The sequence below is a fragment of the Cyanistes caeruleus genome, chromosome 39 (genome assembly GCF_971803275.1).
Source record: "Cyanistes caeruleus chromosome 39, bCyaCae1.hap1.1, whole genome shotgun sequence".
In the NCBI taxonomy this organism is placed as follows: Eukaryota; Metazoa; Chordata; class Aves; order Passeriformes; family Paridae; genus Cyanistes; species Cyanistes caeruleus.
Window position 1 is genome coordinate 142,481 of NC_141740.1, and position 21,257 is coordinate 163,737.

Consider the following 21,257-nt stretch of genomic DNA (forward strand, 5'->3'; position numbering starts at 1 on the left):
GGGGGTTCAGGGCCATTTCGGGGCTGATTTTGGGTTAATTTGGGGCGATTTTGGGGCTGATTTCGGGTGAATTTCCGGGGATTTGGGGTTAATTAAAGGTTAATTAAGGCACTAATTAACGCTAATTAACAAAGACTCACCCGATGAAGCAGCTGGCGGCCGTCAGGACCCAGCCCCCCCCCAGCAGGGCCCCCCCGCAGCGTCGCCCCTCCCCCCTCAGCGTGACCCCCCAGGGCCAGCGGGGGGGTGGGGGGAGGGGCAGGGGGGGCCCCCCCATCATTCCGCAGCCTGGGGGGAGGGGCAGAAAATTGGGGAGGGGTCTTGGGGGGGGTGGGGGGATTTTTGGGGATTTTTTTGGGATTTTTTTGGGGAATTTTTGGGGATTTTTTGGGATTTTTTTTGAACTTTTTTGGGATTTTTTTGGGGAATTTTTGGGGATTTTTTTTTATTTTTTATGGGATTTTTTATGGGATTTTTGGGGATTTTTTTTGGAATTTTATGGGATTTTTTTGGGAATTTTTGGGGATTTTTTGGGATTTTTTGGGGATTTTTTGGGGATTTTTTAAGGATTTTTTGGGGATTTTTTATGGGATTTTTGGGGATTTTTTGGGGAATTTTTTGGGATTTTTTTATGGGATTTTTTGGGGAATTTTTGGGGATTTTTTGGGAATTTTTTGGGATTTTTTGGGGAATTTTTGGGGATTTTTTATGGGATTTTTTTATGGGATTTTTGGTGATTTTTTGGGATTTTTGGGGGATTTTTGGGGAATTTTTGGGGATTTTTTGGGAATTTTTTGGGATTTTTTGGGGAATTTTTTGGGATTTTTAAGTGATTTTTAATGGCATTTTTTATGGGATTTTTGGGGTTTTTTTGGGATTTTTGGGGGGAATTTTGGGATTTTTTTATGGGATTTTTTGGGGATTTTTTGGGGATATTTTGGGATTTTTATGGGATTTTTAATGGGATTTTTTGGGGATTTTTTGGGGGGATTTTTTAGGATTTTTATGGGATTTTTTTGGGATTTTTTGGGGATTTTTTTGGGATTTTTATGGGATTTTTTATGTGAATATTTTGATTTTTGGGGCTATTTTAAGGTGGATTTTTGGGGATTTTTGGGGGGATTTTTGGGTGAATTTTGGGTGATTTTAATGGAATTTTTATGTGATTTTTTATGTGAATATTTTGATTTTTGGGGCTATTTTAAGGTGGATATTTGGGGATTTTTGGGTGAATTTTGGGTGATTTTAATGTGATTTTTTGGGTGATTTTTTATGTGAATAATTTGATTTTTGGGGCTATTTTTGGCCTATTTTGATGCAGTTTTTTGGGGGATTTTTGGGTGAATTTTGGGTGATTTTAATGGGATTTTTTGGGTGATTTTTTATGTGAATAATTTGATTTTTGGGGCTATTTTTGGGCCTATTTCCACGTGGTTTTTTGGGTTTTTTTGGGGTAATTTTGGGGATTTTGGTCAATGTCTCACCGTTACAGATTCCGATCTCCATCCCCTCCTCCGGGGGGGTCTCGGGGGGCTCCACGAGATTATTTTGGGATTATTTTGGGATTATTTTGGGGATTTTTTGGGGGATTTTTTTTGGATTTTTAATGGGATTTTTTTGGGATTACTTTGGAATATTTTGGGGTTTTTTAATGGGATTTTTATTGGATTTTTTGGGGATTTTTTGGGGATTTTTTGGTGATTTTTTGGTGATTTTTTGGGGATTTTTTGGGGATTTTTTGGGGATATTTTGGGGATTTTTTGGGGATTTTTATGGGATTTTTTGGGGATATTTTGGGGATTTTTGGGGGATTTTTTGGGGATTTTTAATGGGATTTTTATGGGATTTTTTGGGGATTTTTTGGGGATTTTTTGGGGATTTTTTGGGGATTTTTTGGGGATTTTTGGGGGGATTTTTAATGGGATTTTTTCCCCGAATATTTTGATTTTTGGGGCTATTTTAAGGTGGATTTTTGGGATTTTGGCACCGATTTTTGGGGGGAATTTTATGGAATTTTTATGTGATTTTTTGGGTGATTTTTTATGGGAATAATTTGATTTTTGGGGCTATTTTTGACCTATTTCCACGCGGTTTTTTGGGTTTTTTTGGGGTAATTTTGGGGATTTTGGTCAATGTCTCACCGTTACAGATTCCGATCTCCATCCCCTCCTCCGGGGGGGTCTCGGGGGGCTCCACGAAGGCCTCGGGGGGGAGGAGGCGCCGCAGCCACCTCGAGTGGGACCCCCCGAGCCCCGTGGCCAGGGCCGGGATTTTGGGGGGATTTGGGGGGATTTGGATGGGATTTTTTGGGATTTTTTTGGGGATATTTTGGGGATTTTTAATGGGATTTTTATTGGATTTTTTGGGGATTTTTTGGGGATTTTTATGGGATTTTTTGGGGATTTTTGGGGGATTTTTTTGGGATTATTTTAGGATTTTTTTGGGATTTTTTGGAGGATTTTTATGGGATTTTTTGGGGATTTTTTTGAGGATTTTTATGGGATTTATTTTTATTTTTAATGGGATTTTTATGGGATTTTTTTGTGATTTTTTGGGGATTTTTTTGGGATTTTTATGGGATTTTTTATGGGATTTTTGGGGGATTTTTAATGAGATTTTTAATGGGATTTTTTCCCTGAATATTTTGATTTTTGGGGCTATTGTAAGGTGGATTTTTAGGGATTTTTTGGGGGATTTTTTTGTGAATTTTGGGTGATTTTAATGAGATTTTTTGGGTGATTTTTTATGGGAATAATTTGATTTTTGGGGCTATTTTTGGCCTATTTTGATGCAGTTTTTTGGGGATTTTTGGGTGAATTTTGGGTGATTTTAATGTGATTTTTTGGGTGATTTTTTATGTGAATAATTTGATTTTTGGGGCTATTTTTGACCTATTTCCACGCGGTTTTTTGGGGTTTTTTGGGGTAATTTTGGGGATTTTGGTCAATGTCTCACCGTTACAGATTCCGATCTCCATCCCCTCCTCCGGGGGGGTCTCGGGGGGCTCCACGAAGGCCTCGGGGGGGAGGAGGCGCCGCAGCCACCTCGAGTGGGACCCCCCGAGCCCCGTGGCCAGGGCCGGGATTTTGGGGGGATTTGGGGGGATTTGGATGGGATTTTTTGAGATTTTTTTGGGGATATTTTGGGGATTTTTAATGGGATTTTTATGGGATTTTGGGGGATTTTTTTGGGATTTTTTAGGATTTTTTGGGGATTTTTTTGGGATTTTTGGGGGATTTTTATGGGATTTTTTGGGGATTTTTTTGGGATTATTTTAGGATTTTTTTGGGATTTTTTTGAGGATTTTTTTGGGATTTTTTGGGAATTTTGGGGGTTTTTTTTGGGGATTTTATGGGGATTTTTTTGGGATTTTTGGGGGATTTTTGGGGGATTTTTTTATGAGATTTTTAATGGGATTTTTAATGGGATTTTTATGAGATTTTTAATGGGATTTTTTCCCCGAATATTTTGATTTTTGGGTGATTTTAAGGTGGATTTTTGGGGATTTTTGGGTGAATTTTGGGTGATTTTAATGTGATTTTTTGGGTGATTTTTTATGGGAATAATTTGATTTTTGGGGCTATTTTTGGCCTATTTTGATGCAGTTTTTTGGGGGATTTTTGGGTGAATTTTGGGTGATTTTAATGTGATTTTTGGGTGATTTTTTATGTGAATAATTTGATTTTTGGGGCTATTTTTGGCCTATTTTGATGCAGTTTTTTGGGGTAATTTGGGGGATTTTGGTCAATGTCTCACCGTTACAGATTTCGATCTCCATCCCCTCCTCCGGGGGGGTCTCGGGGGGCTCCACGAGATTATTTTGGGATTATTTTGGGATTTTTTGGGGATTATTTGGGGATTTTTTTTGGATTTTTAATGGGATTTTTTTGGGATTACTTTGGAATATTTTGGGTTTTTTTAATGGGATTTTTATTGGATTTTTTGGGGATTTTTTGGGGATTTTTTGGTGATTTTTTGGGGATTTTTATGGGATTTTTTGGGGGATTTTTAATGAGATTTTTAATGGGATTTTTTCCCCGAATATTTTGATTTTTGGGGCTATTTTAACGCGGTTTTTGGGGATTTTTGGGGGGATTTTTGGGTGAATTTTGGGTGATTTTAATGTGATTTTTTGGGTGATTTTTTATGGGAATAATTTGATTTTTGGGGCTATTTTTGGGGCTATTTCCACGCGGTTTTTTGGGTTTTTTTGGGGTAATTTTGGGGATTTTGGTCAATGTCTCACCGTTACAGATTCCGATCTCCATCCCCTCCTCCGGGGGGGTCTCGGGGGGCTCCACGAAGGCCTCGGGGGGGAGGAGGCGCCGCAGCCACCTCGAGTGGGACCCCCCGAGCCCCGTGGCCAGGGCGGGGCCGTTGGGGCGGCCGCAGCCCAGGGCGAAGCTCAGGACCCCGAATTGAACCCAGCGACCCCCGGGACCCCCCCCACAAACCAGGGGACCCCCCGAGTCCGCCTGGGGGGGGATGGGGGGAAAAAGGGGAATTAATTAAAAAAAAATCCTTAATTAAGTTCCCCAAATAATCCCAAAAATAAACCCAAAAATCCCGAAAATAAACCCAAAAATCCCAAAAATATTCCCAAAAATAAATCCAAAAAATCCCCAAAATAATCCCAAAAATAAATCCCAAAAATCCCCAAAATAAACCCAAAAATAACAAAAATATTCCCAAAAATAAATCCCAAAAATCCCCCAAATAATCCCAAAAATAACAAAAATATTCCCAAAAATAAATCCAAAAAATCCCGAAAATAAACCCAAAAATAACCTCAAAAATCCCGAAATTAAACCCAAAAATCCCGAAAATAAACCCGAAAATAACCCAAAAAATCCCGAAAATAAATCCCAAAAATAACAAAAATAAATCCTAAAAATCCCCAAAATAAATCCCAAAAATCCTGAAAATAAACCCAAAAATAACAAAAATATTCCCGAAAATAAATCCCAAAAATAACAAAAATAAATCCCAAAAATCTCCAAAATAAATCCCAAAAATCCCCAAAATAAATCCCAAAAATCCCCAAAATAAACCCAAAATAAACCCAAAAATAAACCCAAAAATAACCAAAAAAATCCCGAAAATAAATCCCAAAAATCCCCAAAATAAATCCCAAAAATCCCCAAAATAAACCCAAAAATAACCCAAAAAAATCCCGAAAATAAATCCCAAAAATCCCCAAAATAAATCCAAAAAATCCCGAAAATAAACCCAAAAATAAACCCAAAAATAACAAAAAAAATCCCGAAAATAAATCCCAAAAATCCCGAAAATGACCCCAAAAATTGAACCCAGCGACCCCCGGGACCCCCCCCACAAACCAGGGGACCCCCCGAGTCCGCCTGGGGGGGGAGGGGGAAAAAGGGGAATTAATTAAAAAAAATCCCAAATTAAGTTCCCCAAATAATCCCGAAATTAAACCCAAGAATCCCAAAAATAAACCCAAAAATCCCCGAAAATAAATCCCAAAAATCCCCCAAATAAACCCCAAAAATCCCAAAAATAAACCCAAAAATAACCAAAAAAATCCCGAAAATAATCCCAAAAATGACAAAAATATTCCCGAAAATAAATCCCAAAAATCCCCAAAATAAACCCAAAAATAACCAAAAAAATCCCAAAAACAAACCCAAAAATACTCCCAAAAATCCCAAAAATAAATCCCAAAAATATCGAAAATTAACCCAAAAATAACCAAAAAAATCCCAAAAATAAACCCGAAAATAACCAAAAAAATCCCGAAACTAAATCCCAAAAATCCCCAAAATAAATCCCAAAAATCCGCCAAATAAACCCAAAAATAACCAAAAAAATTCCGAAAATAAATCCCCAAAAATCCCCAAAATAAATCCCAAAAATCCCCAAAATAAACCCGAAAATAACCAAAAAAATCCCAAAAATAAATCCCAAAAATCCCCAAAATAAACCCGAAAATAACTAAAATAAATTCAAAAATAAACCCGAAAATAACCAAAAAAATCCCAAAAATAAATCCCCAAAATCCCCAAAATAAACCCCAAAAATCCTAAAAATAAACCCAAAAATAACCAAAAAAAATCCCGAAAATAAATCCCAAAAATCCCGAAAATAAACCCAAAAATAACCCCGAAAATCCCGAAAATAAATCCCCAAAATCCCAAAAATAAACCCAAAAATAACCAAAAAAATCCCCAAAATAAACCCGAAAATAACCAAAAAAAATCCCGAAAATAAACCCAAAAATAACAAAAATATTCCCAAAAATAAATCCCAAAAATCCCCAAAATAAACCCGAAAATACTCCCAAAAATCCCAAAAATAAATCCCAAAAATCCCAAAAATAAATCCCAAAAATCCCAAAAATAATCCCAAAAATAACCAAAAAAAATCCCCAAAATAAATCCCAAAAATAGCCAAAATAAACCCAAAAATAACAAAAAAATCCCCAAAATAAATCTCAAAAATCCCCAAAATAAATCCCAAAAATCCCCAAAATAAACCCAAAAATAACCCCGAAAATCCCAAAAATATTCCCGAAAATAAATCCCCAAAAATCCCGAAAATGACCCCAAAAATTGAACCCAGCGACCCCCGGGACCCCCCCCACAAACCAGGGGACCCCCCGAGTCCGCCTGGGGGGGGAGGGGGAAAAAGGGGAATTAATTAAAAAAAATCCCTAATTAATCCTCAAAATAATCACGAAATTAAGGCCAGAAATCCCAAAAATAATCCCAAAAATAAACCCAAAAATCCCAAAAATAAACCCAAAAATAACCAAAAAAATCCCGAAAATATTCCCAAAAATGACAAAAATATTCCCGAAAATAAATCCAAAAAATCCCCAAAATAAACCTGAAAATAACCAAAAAAATCCCAAAAATAAACCCAAAAATACTCCCAAAAATCCCAAAAATAAATCTCAAAAATCCCAAAAATAATCCCAAAAATAACCAAAAAAATCCCAAAAATAAACCCGAAAATAACCAAAAAAATCCCCAAAATAAATCCCAAAAATCCCAAAAATAATCCCAAAAATAACCAAAAAAAATCCCAAAAATAAATCCCAAAAATCCCAAAAATAAACCCCAAAATATCCCAAAAAAATGCCGAAAATAAATCCCAAAAATCCCCAAAATAAATCCCAAAAATCCCAAAAATAAACCCCAAAATAACCTCGAAAATCCCAAAAATATTCCCGAAAATAAATCCCCAAAAATCCCGAAAATGACCCCAAAAATTGAACCCAGCGACCCCCGGGACCCCCCCCACAAACCAGGGGACCCCCCGAGTCCGCCTGGGGGGGGATGGGGGAAAAAAGGGGAATTAATTAAAAAAAATCCCTAATTAAGTTCCCCAAATAATACCGAAATTAAACCCAAGAATCCCAAAAATAAACCCAAAAATCCCCGAAAATAAATCCCAAAAATCCCCCAAATAAACCCCAAAAATCCCAAAAATAAACCCAAAAATAACCAAAAAAATCCCGAAAATAAATCCCAAAAATCCCCAAAATAAACCCAAAAATAAATCCCAAAAATCCCCAAAATAAATCCCAAAAATCCCAAAAATAAATCCCAAAAATCCCCAAAATAAACCCAAAAATATCCCAAAAAAATCCCCAAAATAAATCCCAAAAATCCCCAAAATAAATCCCAAAAATCCCAAAAATAATCCCAAAAATAACCAAAAAAATCCCGAAAATAAATCCCCAAAATAACCAAAAAAATCCCCAAAATAAATCCCCAAAATCCCAAAAATAAACCCAAAAATAAACCCAAAAATACTCCCAAAAATCCCAAAAATAAATCCCAAAAATCCCAAAAATAAATCCCAAAAATCCCAAAAATAATCCCAAAAATAACCAAAAAAATCCCGAAAATAATCCCAAAAATCCCCAAAATAAATCCCAAAAATCCCCAAAATAAACCCCAAAATAACCCCGAAAATCCCAAAAATATTCCCGAAAATAAATCCCCAAAAATCCCGAAAATGTCCCCAAAAATTGAACCCAGCGACCCCCGGGACCCCCCCCACAAACCAGGGGACCCCCCGAGTCCGCCTGGGGGGGGAGGGGGGAAAAAGGGGAATTAATTAAAAAAAATCCCAAATTAATCTGAAAATAACCCCCAAAAAAATCCCCAAATAATCCCAAAATTAAGCCCAAAAATCCTGAAAATGACCCCAAAAAATTCCCCAAATAATCCCGAAATTAAGCCCAAGGATCCCAAAAATATTCCCAAAAATAAATCCCAAAAATCCCCCAAATAAACCCAAAAATCACCCAAAAAAATCCCCAAAATAAACCCAAAAATATCCCAAAAAAATCCCAAAAATAAATCCCAAAAATCCCCAAAATAAACCCAAAAATATCCAAAAAAAATCCCCAAAATAAATCCCAAAAATCCCAAAAATAAACCCGAAAATAACCAAAAAAATCCCGAAAATAAATCCCAAAAATCCCGAAAATAAACCCAAAAATAACAAAAATATTCCCGAAAATAAATCCCAAAAATCCCCAAAATAAACCCAAAAATATCCAAAAAAAATCCCCAAAATAAATCCCAAAAATCCCAAAAATAAACCCGAAAATAACCAAAAAAATCCCGAAAATAAATCCCAAAAATCCCCAAAATAAACCCAAAAATAACAAAAATATTCCCGAAAATAAATCCCAAAAATCCCCAAAATAAACCCAAAAATATCCAAAAAAAATCCCCAAAATAAATCCCAAAAATCCCAAAAATAAACCCGAAAATAACCAAAAAAATTCCGAAAATAAATCCCAAAAATCCCCAAAATAAATCCCAAAAATCCCCAAAATAAATCCCAAAAATCCCGAAAATAAACCCAAAAATAACCCCGAAAATCCCAAAAATATTCCCGAAAATAAACCCCCAAAAATCCCGAAAATGACCCCAAAAATTGAACCCAGCGACCCCCGGGACCCCCCCCACAAACCAGGGGACCCCCCGAGTCCGCCTGGGGGGGGAGGGGGAAAAAAGGGGAATTAATTAAAAAAAATCCCAAATTTATCCTCAAAATAATCACGAAATTAAGGCAAAAAATCACCCAAAAAATCCCAAAAATGACCCCAAAAAATTCCCCAAATAATCCCGAAATTAAGCCCAAGGATCCCAAAAATATTCCCAAAAATAACCCAAAAAATCCCCAAAATAAACCCAAAAATAGCCAAAAAAAATCCGAAAATAAATCCCAAAAATCCCGAAAATAAACCCAAAAATAACAAAAATATTCCCAAAAATAAATCCCAAAAATCCCCAAAATAAACCCGAAAATAACCAAAAAAAATCCCCAAAATAAATCCCAAAAATCCCCAAAATAAACCCAAAAATAACCAAAAAAAATCCCGAAAATAAATCCCCAAAATCCCCAAAATAAACCCAAAAATAACAAAAAAAATCCCCAAAATAAATCCCAAAAATCCCAAAAATAAACCCAAAAATATCCCAAAAAAATCCCAAAATAAATCCCAAAAATCCCCAAAATAAACCCAAAAATAACCAAAAAAATCCCGAAAATAAATCCCAAAAATCCCAAAAATAATCCCAAAAATAACAAAAAAAATCCCGAAAATAAATCCCAAAAATCCCCAAAATAAACCCAAAAATAACAAAAAAATCCCCAAAATAAATCCCCAAAATCCCCAAAATAAACCCAAAATAAATCCCAAAAATCCCAAAAATAAACCCAAAAATAACCAAAAAAAATCCCGAAAATAAATCCCAAAAATCCCCAAAATAAACCCAAAAATATCCAAAAAAAATCCCCAAAATAAATCCCAAAAATCCCGAAAATAAACCCAAAAATCCCCAAAAATCCCAATTTTACCCCCAAAAAAATCCCATAAAAAATCCCCAAAAATCCCCAAATTTAACCCCAAAAAATCCCCAAAAATCCCAATTTAACCCCAAAAAATCCCCAAAAAATCCCAAAAAATCCCCAAATTTAACCCAAAAAAATCCCCAAAAAATCCAAATTTAACCCCAAAAAATCCCCAAAAATCCCCAAATTTAATCCCAAAAATCCCAATTTAAACCCAAAAAAATCCCAAAAAATCCCGAAAATCCCCCCCAAAAAAATCCCAAAAAATCCCAATTTAACCCCAAAAAAATCCCAAAAAATCCCAAAAATCCCAATTTAACCCCAAAAAAATCCCAAAAAATCCCAATTTAACCCCAAAAAATCCCAATTTAACCCCAAAAAAATCCCAAAAAATCCCAAAAAAATCCCAAAAAATCCCAAAAAAATCCCAAAAAATCCCCAAATTTAACCCCCAAAAATCCCCAAAAATCCCAATTTTACCCCCAAAAAAATCCCATAAAAAATCCCCAAAAATCCCCAAATTTAACCCCAAAAAATCCCCAAAAATCCCAATTTAACCCCAAAAAATCCCCAAAAAATCCCAAAAAATCCCCAAATTTAACCCAAAAAAATCCCCAAAAAATCCAAATTTAACCCCAAAAAATCCACAAAAATCCCCAAATTTAATCCCAAAAAATCCCAATTTAAACCCAAAAAAATCCCCCCAAAAAATCCCCAAAAAATCCAAATTTAACCCCAAAAAATCCCCAAAAATCCCCAAATTTAATCCCCAAAAAATCCCAATTTAAACCCAAAAAAATCCCAAAAAATCCCAAAAAAATCCCAAAAAAATCCCAAAAAAATCCCCAAATTTAACCCCCAAAAATCCCCAAAAATCCCAATTTTACCCCCAAAAAAATCCCATAAAAAATCCCCAAAAATCCCCAAATTTAACCCCAAAAAATCCCCAAAAATTCCAATTTAACCCCTTAAATCCCCCCCAGCCCCCCCGGAGACCCCTCCCCAAATTCACCCGGCAGCTCCCAGCGCCCCCAGCCCCAAATTTAACCCCAAAAATCCCCAAAAAAATCCCAAAAAATAAAAAAAAATCAAAAATAATCCCAAAAAATCCCCAAAAAATCCCAAAAAAATTCCCAAAAAATCCCAGACCCCCCCGAGACCCCTCCCCAAATTCACCCGGCAGCTCCCAACGCCCCCAGCCCCAAATTTAACCCCAAAAATCCCAAATAAAATCCCAAAAAAATCAAAAATAATCCCAAAAAAATCCCAAAAAATCCCAAAAAATCCCAATTTAACCCCTTAAATCCCCCCCAGCCCCCCCGGAGACCCCTCCCCAAATTCACCCGGCAGCTCCCAGCGCCCCCAGCCCCAAATTTAACCCCAAAAATCCCAAATAAAATCCCCAAAAATAAAAAAAAAAATCAAAAAAAATCCCAAAAAAATCCCAAAAAATCCAAAAAAATTCCCAAAAAATCCCAGACCCTCCCGAGACCCCTCCCCAAATTCACCCGGCAGCTCCCAGCGCCCCCAGCCCCAAATTTAACCACAAAAATCCCCCAAAAAATCCAAAAAAATAAAAAAAATTCCCAAAAAAATTCCCAAAAAATCCCAATTTAACCCCTTAAATCCCCATTTAAAGACCCCAGACCCTCCCGAGACCCCTCCCCAAATTCACCCGGCAGCTCCCAGCGCCCCCAGCCCCAAATTTAACCCCAAAAATCCCCAAAATAATCCCCAAAAATCCAAAAAAAATCAAAAAAAATCCCAAAAAATTCCCAAAAAATTCCCAAAAAAATTCCCAAAAAATCCCAGACCCTCCCGAGACCCCTCCCCAAATTCACCTGGCAGCTCCCAGCGCCCCCAGCCCCAAATTTAACCCCAAAAATCCCAAAAAAATCCCCAAAAATCCAAAAAAAATCCAAAATAATCCCAAAAAATCCCAAAAAAATCCAAAAAAATTCCCAAAAAATCCCAGACCCCCCGGAGACCCCTCCCCAAATTCACCCGGCAGCTCCCAGCGCCCCCAGCCCCAAATTTAACCACAAAAATCCCCCAAAAAATCCAAAAAAATAAAAAAAATTCCCAAAAAAATTCCCAAAAAATCCCAATTTAACCCCTTAAATCCCCCCCAGCCCCCCCGGAGACCCCTCCCCAAATTCACCCGGCAGCTCCCAGCGCCCCCAGCCCCAAATTTAACCCCAAAAATCCCAAATAAAATCCCAAAAAATCAAAAAAAAATCAAAAAAAATCCCAAAAAATCCCAATTTAACCCCTTAAATCCCCATTTAAAGACCCCAGACCCTCCCGAGACCCCTCCCCAAATTCACCCGGCAGCTCCCAGCGCCCCCAGCCCCAAATTTAACCCCAAAAATCCCCAAAATAATCCCAAAAAATCCAAAAAAAATTTAAAAAAATCCCAAAAAATTCCCAAAAAATTCCCAAAAAATCCCAATTTAACCCCTTAAATCCCCCCCAGCCCCCCCGGAGACCCCTCCCCAAATTCACCCGGCAGCTCCCAGCGCCCCCAGCCCCAAATTTAACCCCAAAAATCCCAAAAAAATCCCAAAAAATCCAAAAAAAATCAAAAAAATCCCCAAAAAATCCCAAAAAAATCCAAAAAAATTCCCAAAAAATCCCAGCCCCCCCGGAGACCCCTCCCCAAATTCACCCGGCAGCTCCCAGCGCCCCCAGCCCCAAATTTAACCCAAAAAATCCCAAAAAATCCAAAAAAAAATCAAAAAAAATCCCAAAAAATCCCAAAAAATCCCCAAAAATCCCAATTTAACCCCTTAAATCCCCATTTAAAGACCCCAGCCCCCCCCGAGACCCCTCCCCAAATTCACCCGGCAGCTCCCAGCGCCCCCAGCCCCAAATTTAACCCCAAAAATCCCAAATTTAACCCCAAAAATCTCATTTTAACCCCAAAAAATTCCCAAAAAATCCCAATTTAACCCCTTAAATCCCCATTTAAAGACCCCAGACCCTCCCGAGACCCCTCCCCAAATTCACCCGGCAGCTCCCAGCGCCCCCAGCCCCAAATTTAACCCCAAAAATCCCAAATAAAATAAAAAAAAAATCCCCAAAAATCCAAATTTAACCCCAAAAATTCCCAAAAAATCCCAATTTAACCCCTTAAATCCCCCCCAGCCCCCCCCGGAGACCCCTCCCCAAATTCACCTGGCAGGCCCCGCGCCCCCCGCCCGCCCCCCCGGCGCAGACCATGCCGGGCCGGGCGGGTCGGGCCAGGTGTGGCTGCCGCAGGTGATGGTGGAGGCAGTTACAGGTGTGGGGGGAGAGCAGCGGCAGGCGCAGCTCCTGCAGGGGCCAACCCCGGGGAAGCGGCTCTGGGGAGACCCCAGACCCAAATTAACACCCGGGACCCCTCCCCCAATTACCTGGGACCCCAAATTTTCATTTGAGACCCCAAAATTTGGCATTTAAGAGCCAAAAATTGGCACCTGGGAACCCAAAATTCGGCATTTTTGGCACCTGGGGGGGCCCAAATCACCTGAGACCCCTCCCCAAATTAACCCAGATCACCTGAGACCCCTCCCCAAATTATCCTGAGTCACCTGAGACCCCAAATTTGGCACCTGGGAGCCCAAAATTGGCACCTGGGAGCCCAAAATTGGCACCTGGGAACCCAAAATTCGGCATTTTTGGCACCTGGGGGGACTCAAATCACCTGAGACCCCTCCCCAAATTAACCTGAGTCACCTGAGACCCCAAATTTGGCACCTGGGGGGACCCAAATCACCTGAGACCCCTCCCCAAATTAACCCAAATCACCTGAGACCCCTCCCCAAATTCCCCTGAACCACCTGAGACCCCTCCCCAAATGATCCCCCCAGAGCTGGGATTTTTGGGGGTGGGTTTGGGCTGAATTTGGGGGGTTTTGGGTCGGGTTTTGATCAGATTTTGGGCTTTTTTATCAGATTTTGGTCAGATTTTGGGGTTTTGGGTCATTTTGGGTCATTTTGTGTCATTTTGGGTCAGTTTTTGATCAAATTTGGGGGTTTTGGGTCAGTTTGGGTCAGTTTTTGGTGATTTTTGATGAGTTTTGGGTCATTTTGGGTCATTTTGGGTCAGTTTGGGGTCAGTTGGGGTCAGTTTGGGGTCAGTTTTGGGTCAGTTTGGGTCAGTTTGGGTCAGTTTGGGTCAGTTTGGGTCATTTTGGGTCATTTTTTGATCAGATTTTGGGGGTTTGGGTCAGTTTTGGGTCAGTTTGGGTCAGTTTGGGTCAGTTTGGGGTCGGTTTTGGGTCAGTTTGGGTCAGTTTGGGTCAGTTTTGGGTGGATTTGGGTCAGTTTGGGTCAGTTTGGGTCAGTTTGGGTCAGTTTGGGGTCAGTTTGGGTCAGTTTGGGTCAGTTTGGGTCAATTTTGGGTCAGATTGGGTCAGTTTGGGTCAGTTTTGGGTCAGTTTGGGTCAGTTTGGGTCATTTTTTGATCAGATTTTGGGGTTTTGGGTCAGTTTTGGGTCAGTTTGGGTCAGTTTGGTAATTTTGGGTCAGTTTTTTATCAGATTTTGGGGTTTTGGGTCAGTTTTTGATCAGATTTTGGGGTTTTGGGTCAGTTTTGGGTCAGTTTGGGACAGTTTGGGTCAGTTTTGGGTCATTTTGGGTCATTTTTTGATCAGATTTTGGGGGTTTGGGTCAGTTTTGGGTCAGTTTTGGGTCAGTTTGGGTCAATTTTGGGTCAGATTGGGTCAGTTTGGGTCAGTTTTGGGTCAGTTTGGGTCAGTTTGGGTCAGTTTGGGTCCATTTTGGGTCAGTTTTTGATCAGATTTTGGGTTTTTGGGTCATTTTGTGTCAGTTTGGGTCAGGTTTGGGTCAGTTTTTGATCAGATTTGGGGTTTTTGGGTCAGTTTTTGGTGATTTTTGATGAGTTTTGGGTCAGTTTGGGTCATTTTGGGTCAGTTTTTGATCAGATTTTGGGGTTTTGGGTCAGTTTGGGTCAGTTTGGGTCAATTTTGGGTCAGTTTTTGATCAGATTTGGGGTTTTTGGGTCAGTTTTTGGTGATTTTTGATGAGTTTTGGGTCATTTTGGGTCAATTTTGGGTCAGTTTGGGTCAGTTTGGGTCAGTTTTGGGTCATTTTTTGATCAGATTTGGGGTTTTTGGGTCAGTTTTTGGTGATTTTTGATGAGTTTTGGGTCAGTTTGGGTCATTTTGGGTCAGATTTTGGGGTTTTGGGTCAGTTTGGGTCATTTTGGGTCAGTTTTTGATCAGATTTTGGGGTTTTGGGTCATTTTGGGTCAGTTTCGGGTCAGTTTCGGGTCATTTCGGGTCATTTTGGAGCGGTCACTCACCGTCCTCCCCCAGGTGACCCCAGCCGGCCATCCAGCAGCCGCGGCCGAAGGGCGGGGGGTGGTGGGGGAGGGGCAGGCAGACGGTGCCCACCCGAGGTCCGAGCGTGGCCGGAGGCCGGAGCCGGACCAAGGCCAGGTCGTGACCCCTCCGGACACCGCGGAACCGCGGGTGGACAACGACTTCGGCCACGGACAGCTCCTGACCCGGCTCGGGGTCACTCCCGGGGTCACTCGAGTGGTCATTCTTGGGGTCATCACTGGGGTCACTCCTGGGGTCACTCCCGGGGTCACTCCCGGGGTCACTCGAGTGGTCATTCTTGGGGTCATCACTGGGGTCACTCCTGGGGTCACTCCCGGGGTCACTCCTGGGGTCATCACTGGGGTCAGTCCTGTGGTCACTCCTGGGGTCACTCCCGGGGTCACTCGAGTGGTCATTCTTGGGGTCATCACTGGGGTCACTCCTGGGGTCACTCCCGGGGTCACTCCCGGGGTCACTCGAGTGGACACTTGGGTGGTCACTCCTGTGGTCACTCCTGGGGTCACTCGAGTGGTCACTCCTGGGGTCATCCTTAGGGTCACTCCTGTGGTCACTCCGGTGGTCATTTGGGTGGTCACTCCTGGGGTCACTCCTGGGGTCACTCGAGTGGACACTTGGGTGGTCACTCCTGGGGTCACTCCTGTGGTCACTCCTGTGGTCACTCCCGGGGTCACTCCCGGGGTCACTCGAGTGGTCATTCTTGGGGTCATCACTGGGGTCAGTCCCGGGGTCACTCCTGTGGTCACTCCTGTGGTCACTCCTGTGGTCACTCCTGGGGTCACTCCTGTGGTCACTCCTGTGGTCACTCCTGTGGTCACTCAGGTGGTCACTCCTGTGGTCACTCCTGTGGTCACTCCCGTGGTCACTCCTGTGGTCACTCCTGGGGTCTCTCCAGTGGTCATTGGGGTGGTCACTCCAGTGGTCACTCCCGTGGTCACTCCAGTTTCCAACCAGGTCACTCCAGTGGTCACTCAGGTGGTCACTCCGGTGGTCACTCAGGTGGTCACTCAGGTGGTCACTCCGGTGGTCACTCCGGTGGTCACTCAGGTGGTCAGTGGTGTTTCCGGCCAGGTCACTCGTGTGGTCACTCGTGTGGTCACTGGTGTGGTCACTCGTGTGGTCACTCGTGTGGTCACTGGTGTGGTCACTCGTGTGGTCACTCGTGTGGTCACTCCAGTGGTCACTCGTGTGGTCACTCGTGTGGTCACTGGTGTGGTCACTCGTGTGGTCACTCCAGTGGTCACTCGTGTGGTCACTCGTGTGGTCACTGGTGTGGTCACTCGTGTGGTCACTCCTGTGGTCACTCCTGGGGTCACTCGTGTGGTCACTCGTGTGGTCACTCCTGGGGTCACTCGTGTGGTCACTCCGGTGGTCACTGGTGTGGTCACTCGTGTGGTCACTGGTGTGGTCACTGGTGTGGTCACTGGTGTGGTCACTGGTGTGGTCACTGGTGTGGTCACTCGTGTGGTCACTGGTGTGGTCACTGGTGTGGTCACTGGTGTGGTCACTGGTGTGGTCACTCCGGTGGTCACTGGTGTGGTCACTGGTGTGGTCACTGGTGTGGTCACTGGTGTGGTCACTCGTGTGGTCACTCCTGGGGTCACTGGTGTGGTCACTGGTGTGGTCACTCCGGTGGTCACTGGTGTGGTCACTGGTGTGGTCACTGGTGTGGTCACTGGTGTGGTCACTGGTGTGGTCACTCGTGTGGTCACTCCTGGGGTCACTCGTGTGGTCACTGGTGTGGTCACTCGTGTGGTCACTCGTGTGGTCACTCGTGTGGTCACTCGTGTGGTCACTCCTGGGGTCACTCGTGTGGTCACTCGTGTGGTCACTCGTGTGGTCACTCCTGGGGTCACTCGTGTGGTCACTCGTGTGGTCACTCGTGTGGTCACTCCGGTGGTCACTCGTGTGGTCACTCCGGTGGTCACTCGTGTGGTCACTCCGGTGGTCACTGGTGTGGTCACTGGTGTGGTCACTGGTGTGGTCACTGGTGTGGTCACTGGTGTGGTCACTCGTGTGGTCACTGGTGTGGTCACTCGGGTGGTCACTCGTGTGGTCACTCCGGTGGTCACTCGTGTGGTCACTGGTGTGGTCACTCGTGTGGTCACTGGTGTGGTCACTCGTGTGGTCACTCGTGTGGTCACTCCGGTGGTGGTCACTCGTGTGGTCACTGGTGTGGTCACTCGTGTGGTCACTCGTGTGGTCACTCGTGTGGTCACTCGTGTGGTCACTGGTGTGGTCACTGGTGTGGTCACTCGTGTGGTCACTCGTGTGGTCACTGGTGTGGTCACTCGTGTGGTCACTCCAGTGGTCACTCGTGTGGTCACTCGTGTGGTCACTCGTGTGGTCACTCGTGTGGTCACTGGTGTGGTCACTGGTGTGGTCACTCGTGTGGTCACTCGTGTGGTCACTGGTGTGGTCACTCGTGTGGTCACTCCAGTGGTCACTCGTGTGGTCACTGGTGTGGTCACTCGTGTGGTCACTCCTGTGGTCACTCGTGTGGTCACTGGTGTGGTCACTCCGGTGGTCACTGGTGTGGTCACTCGTGTGGTCACTGGTGTGGTCACTGGTGTGGTCACTGGTGTGGTCACTCGTGTGGTCACTGGTGTGGTCACTCCTGTGGTCACTGGTGTGGTCACTGGTGTGGTCACTGGTGTGGTCACTGGTGTGGTCACTGGTGTGGTCACTCCGGTGGTCACTCGTGTGGTCACTGGTGTGGTCACTCCGGTTTCCGGTCACTCCCTGCAGCCGCAGCCGCCCCAGCACCGCCCGCCAGGAGGGGAGGGGGGCACGGAGACCCCCGGGGCTGGGGGGACCCCAAAATTTAACCCAAAATCACCCAAAATTCACCCAAAATTTATCCCAAAATTTAACCCAAAATCACTCAAAATTCACCCAAAATTCACCCAAAATTCAACCAAAATTTATCCCAAAATTCACCCGAAATTTATCCCAAAATCACCCCAAAATCACCCAAAATTTACCCCAAAATCACCCAAAATTCACCCGAAATTTATCCCAAAATTCACCCGAAATTTATCCCAAAATTTAACCCAAAATCACCCAAAATTCACCCCAAAATCACCCAAAATTCACCCAAAATTCACCCAAAATTCACCCGAAATTTATCCAAAATTCAACCAAAATTTAACCCAAAATCACCCAAATTCACCCAAAATTTATCCCAAATTCACCCAAAATTCAACCAAAATTCAACCAAAATTTATCCCAAAATTCATCCCAAATTCACCCAAAATTCAACCGAAATTTAACCCAAAATTCACCCAAAATTCAACCGAAATTTATCCAAAATTTAACCCAAAATTCACCCCAAATTTACCCAAAATTCACCCAAAATTCAACCAAATTTTATCCCAAATTCACCCAAAATTCAACCGAAATTTATCCAAAATTTATCCCAAAATTTAACCCAAATTCACCCAAAATTTATCCAAAATTTATCCCAAAATTCACCCGAAATTTATCCAAAATTTAACCCAAAATTCACCTGAAATTCACCCGAAATTCACCCAAAATTCACCCAAAATTTAACCCAAAATCACCCCAAAATCACCCCAAATTCACCCAAAATTCACCCGAAATTCACCCAAAATTTATCCCAAAATTTAACCCAAATTCAACCGAAATTTATCCAAAATTCAACCGAAATTCAACCAAAATTCAACCAAAATTTATCCCAAAATTCACCCCAAATTCACCCAAAATTCAACCGAAATTTATCCCAAATTCACCCAAAATTTAACCCAAAATCACCCAAAATTCAACCAAAATTCAACCAAAATTTATCCCAAAATTTAACCCAAAATCACCCAAAATTCACCCATAATTCACCCGAAATTTATCCCAAAATCACCTGAAATTCACCCAAAATTCACCCGACATTCACCCGAAATTCACCCGAAATTTATCCCAAAATTCAACCAAAATTTATCCAAAATTTAACCCAAATTCACCCAAAATTCAACCGAAATTTAACCCAAAATTTATCCCAAAATCACCCAAAATTCACTCGAAATTCACCCAAAATTCACCCGAAATTTATCCAAAATTCACCCAAAATCACCCAAAATTCAACCGAAATTTAACCCAAATTCACCCCAAATTCACCCCAAATTCACCCCAAAAGACCCCAAATCCCCCCCAAATCGCCCCCAGACCCCCCAAATCCCCATTTAACCTCCCCAAACCCCCCAAAAATCGCCCCAAAATCCCCCCAAAAGCCCCCAGACCCCCCAAATCTCACCCCCAAAAGACCCCAAAATCCCCCCAAAACGACCCCAGACCCCCCAAAACCCCCCCAAAACGACCCCAGACCCCCCCAAATCCCCCCAAAATCGCCCCCAAAAGACCCCAAATCCCCCCCAAATCCCCCCCAGACCCCCCCAAAATCCCCCCAGACCCCCCAAATCCCCCCCGGGCCCCCCCAAAAGACCCCAGACCCCCCAAATTCCCCCCAAATCCCCCCCAGACCCCCCAAATCCCCCCCAAATCCCCCCAGACCCCCCCAAACCCCCCCAAATCGCCCCCAGACCCCCCAAACCCCCCCAAATCGCCCCCAGACCCCCCCAAACCCCCCCAAATCGCCCCCAGACCCCCCCAAATCCCCCCCAAATCCCCCCCAGACCCCCCCAAAAGACCCCAGACCCCCCAAATTCCCCCCAAATCCCCCCCAGACCCCCCAAATCCCCCCCAGACCCCCCAAATCCCCCCCAAATCCCCCCAGACCCCCCCAAACCCCCCCAAATCGCCCCCAGACCCCCCAAATCCCCCCCAGACCCCCCGAATCCCCCCCAGCCCCCCCAAATCTCACCCCCAGAAGCAGTGGGCGGCGCTCAGGACCCACTCGGGGGTCACCAGAGCCCCCCCGCACACGTGGGACCCCCGGATTTGGAGGCTGACCAGCCCAAATCCCCCCGAAATCACCCCAAAATCAGCTCAGATCCCCCCAAAATCCCCCCAAATCACCCCAAAATCCCCCCAAAATCAGCTCAGATCCCCCCAAATTGAGCCCAAATCCCCCCGGAATGAGCCCAAATCCCCCCCAAATCCCCCCCAAAGCCCCATTTAACCCCCCCAAACCCCCCAAAAATCACCCCCAGACCCCCCAAATCCCCCCAAAATCGCCCCCAGACCCCCCAAAACCCCCCCAAATCCCCATTTAACCTCCCCAAACCCCCCAAAAATCACCCCCAAAAGACCCCAAATCCCCCCCAAATCCCCCCCAAATCCCCCCAGACCCCCCAAATCCCCCCCAGACCCCCCCAAATCCCCCCCAAATCGCCCCCAGACCCCCCCAAATGCCCCCCAAATCCCCCCCAGAGCCCCCCAAATTGCCCCCCCAGACCCCCCAAATCCCCCCCAAATCCCCCCCAGAGCCCCCCAAATTGCCCCCAGACCCCCCAAATCCCCCCCAAATCCCCATTTAACCTCCCCAAACCCCCCAAAAATCACCCCCAAAAGACCCCACACCCCCCAAATCCCCCCCAGACCCCCCAAATCCCCCCCAAATCGCCCCCAGACCCCCCAAATCCCCCCCAAATCTCACCCCCAGAAGCAGTGGGCGGCGCTCAGGACCCACTCGGGGGTCACCAGAGCCCCCCCGCACACGTGGGACCCCCGGATTTGGAGGCTGACCAGCCAGGGCCAGCGGCCCGCGCGCGCCCCCGAGCCCCCGGCCACGCGCGCGCGGCCCCGCGAGAGCCCGCAGGAGGTCCCTGGGGAGGGGGGAGGGGCGTCAGGGTTGGGGGGCTTTAGACGGGGAGTTAAGGGGTTAAATTGGGAATTTTTTGGGGGGTTGAAATGGGATTTTTTGGGGGTTGAAATGGGATTTTTTGGGGATTTTTTGGGGATTTTTTGGGATTTTTTGGGGATTTTTTGGGGATTTTTTGGGGGTTAAAATGGGATTTTTTTGGGATTTTTTTGGGATTTTTTTGGGATTTTTGGGGGGATCTTTGGGATTTTTTTTGGGATTTGGGGGGGATTTTTTGGGGATTTTTTGGGGATTTTTTGGGGGTTAAAATGGGATTTTTTGGGGATTTTTTTTGGATTTTTT

General features: G+C 43.7%; 1 protein-coding gene across 1 annotated transcript in view; it reads right to left on the reverse strand.

The window, feature by feature from the left end:
* The window catches only part of LOC147647349 (uncharacterized), a 38,405-nt gene that overhangs the window by 11,391 nt on the left and 5,757 nt on the right, over nt 1–21,257 (reverse strand). Inside the window, exons 3-9 of the mRNA XM_086872127.1 lie at nt 20,751–20,919; nt 15,148–17,762; nt 13,060–13,184; nt 4,083–4,475; nt 2,956–3,016; nt 141–288; nt 14–23 (exon numbers count right to left, since the gene is read on the reverse strand). Of these exons, the coding sequence (XP_086728253.1) occupies nt 14–23; nt 141–288; nt 2,956–3,016; nt 4,083–4,475; nt 13,060–13,184; nt 15,148–17,762; nt 20,751–20,919 (3,521 nt within the window). The remainder of the gene's footprint in view (nt 1–13; nt 24–140; nt 289–2,955; nt 3,017–4,082; nt 4,476–13,059; nt 13,185–15,147; nt 17,763–20,750; nt 20,920–21,257) is intronic.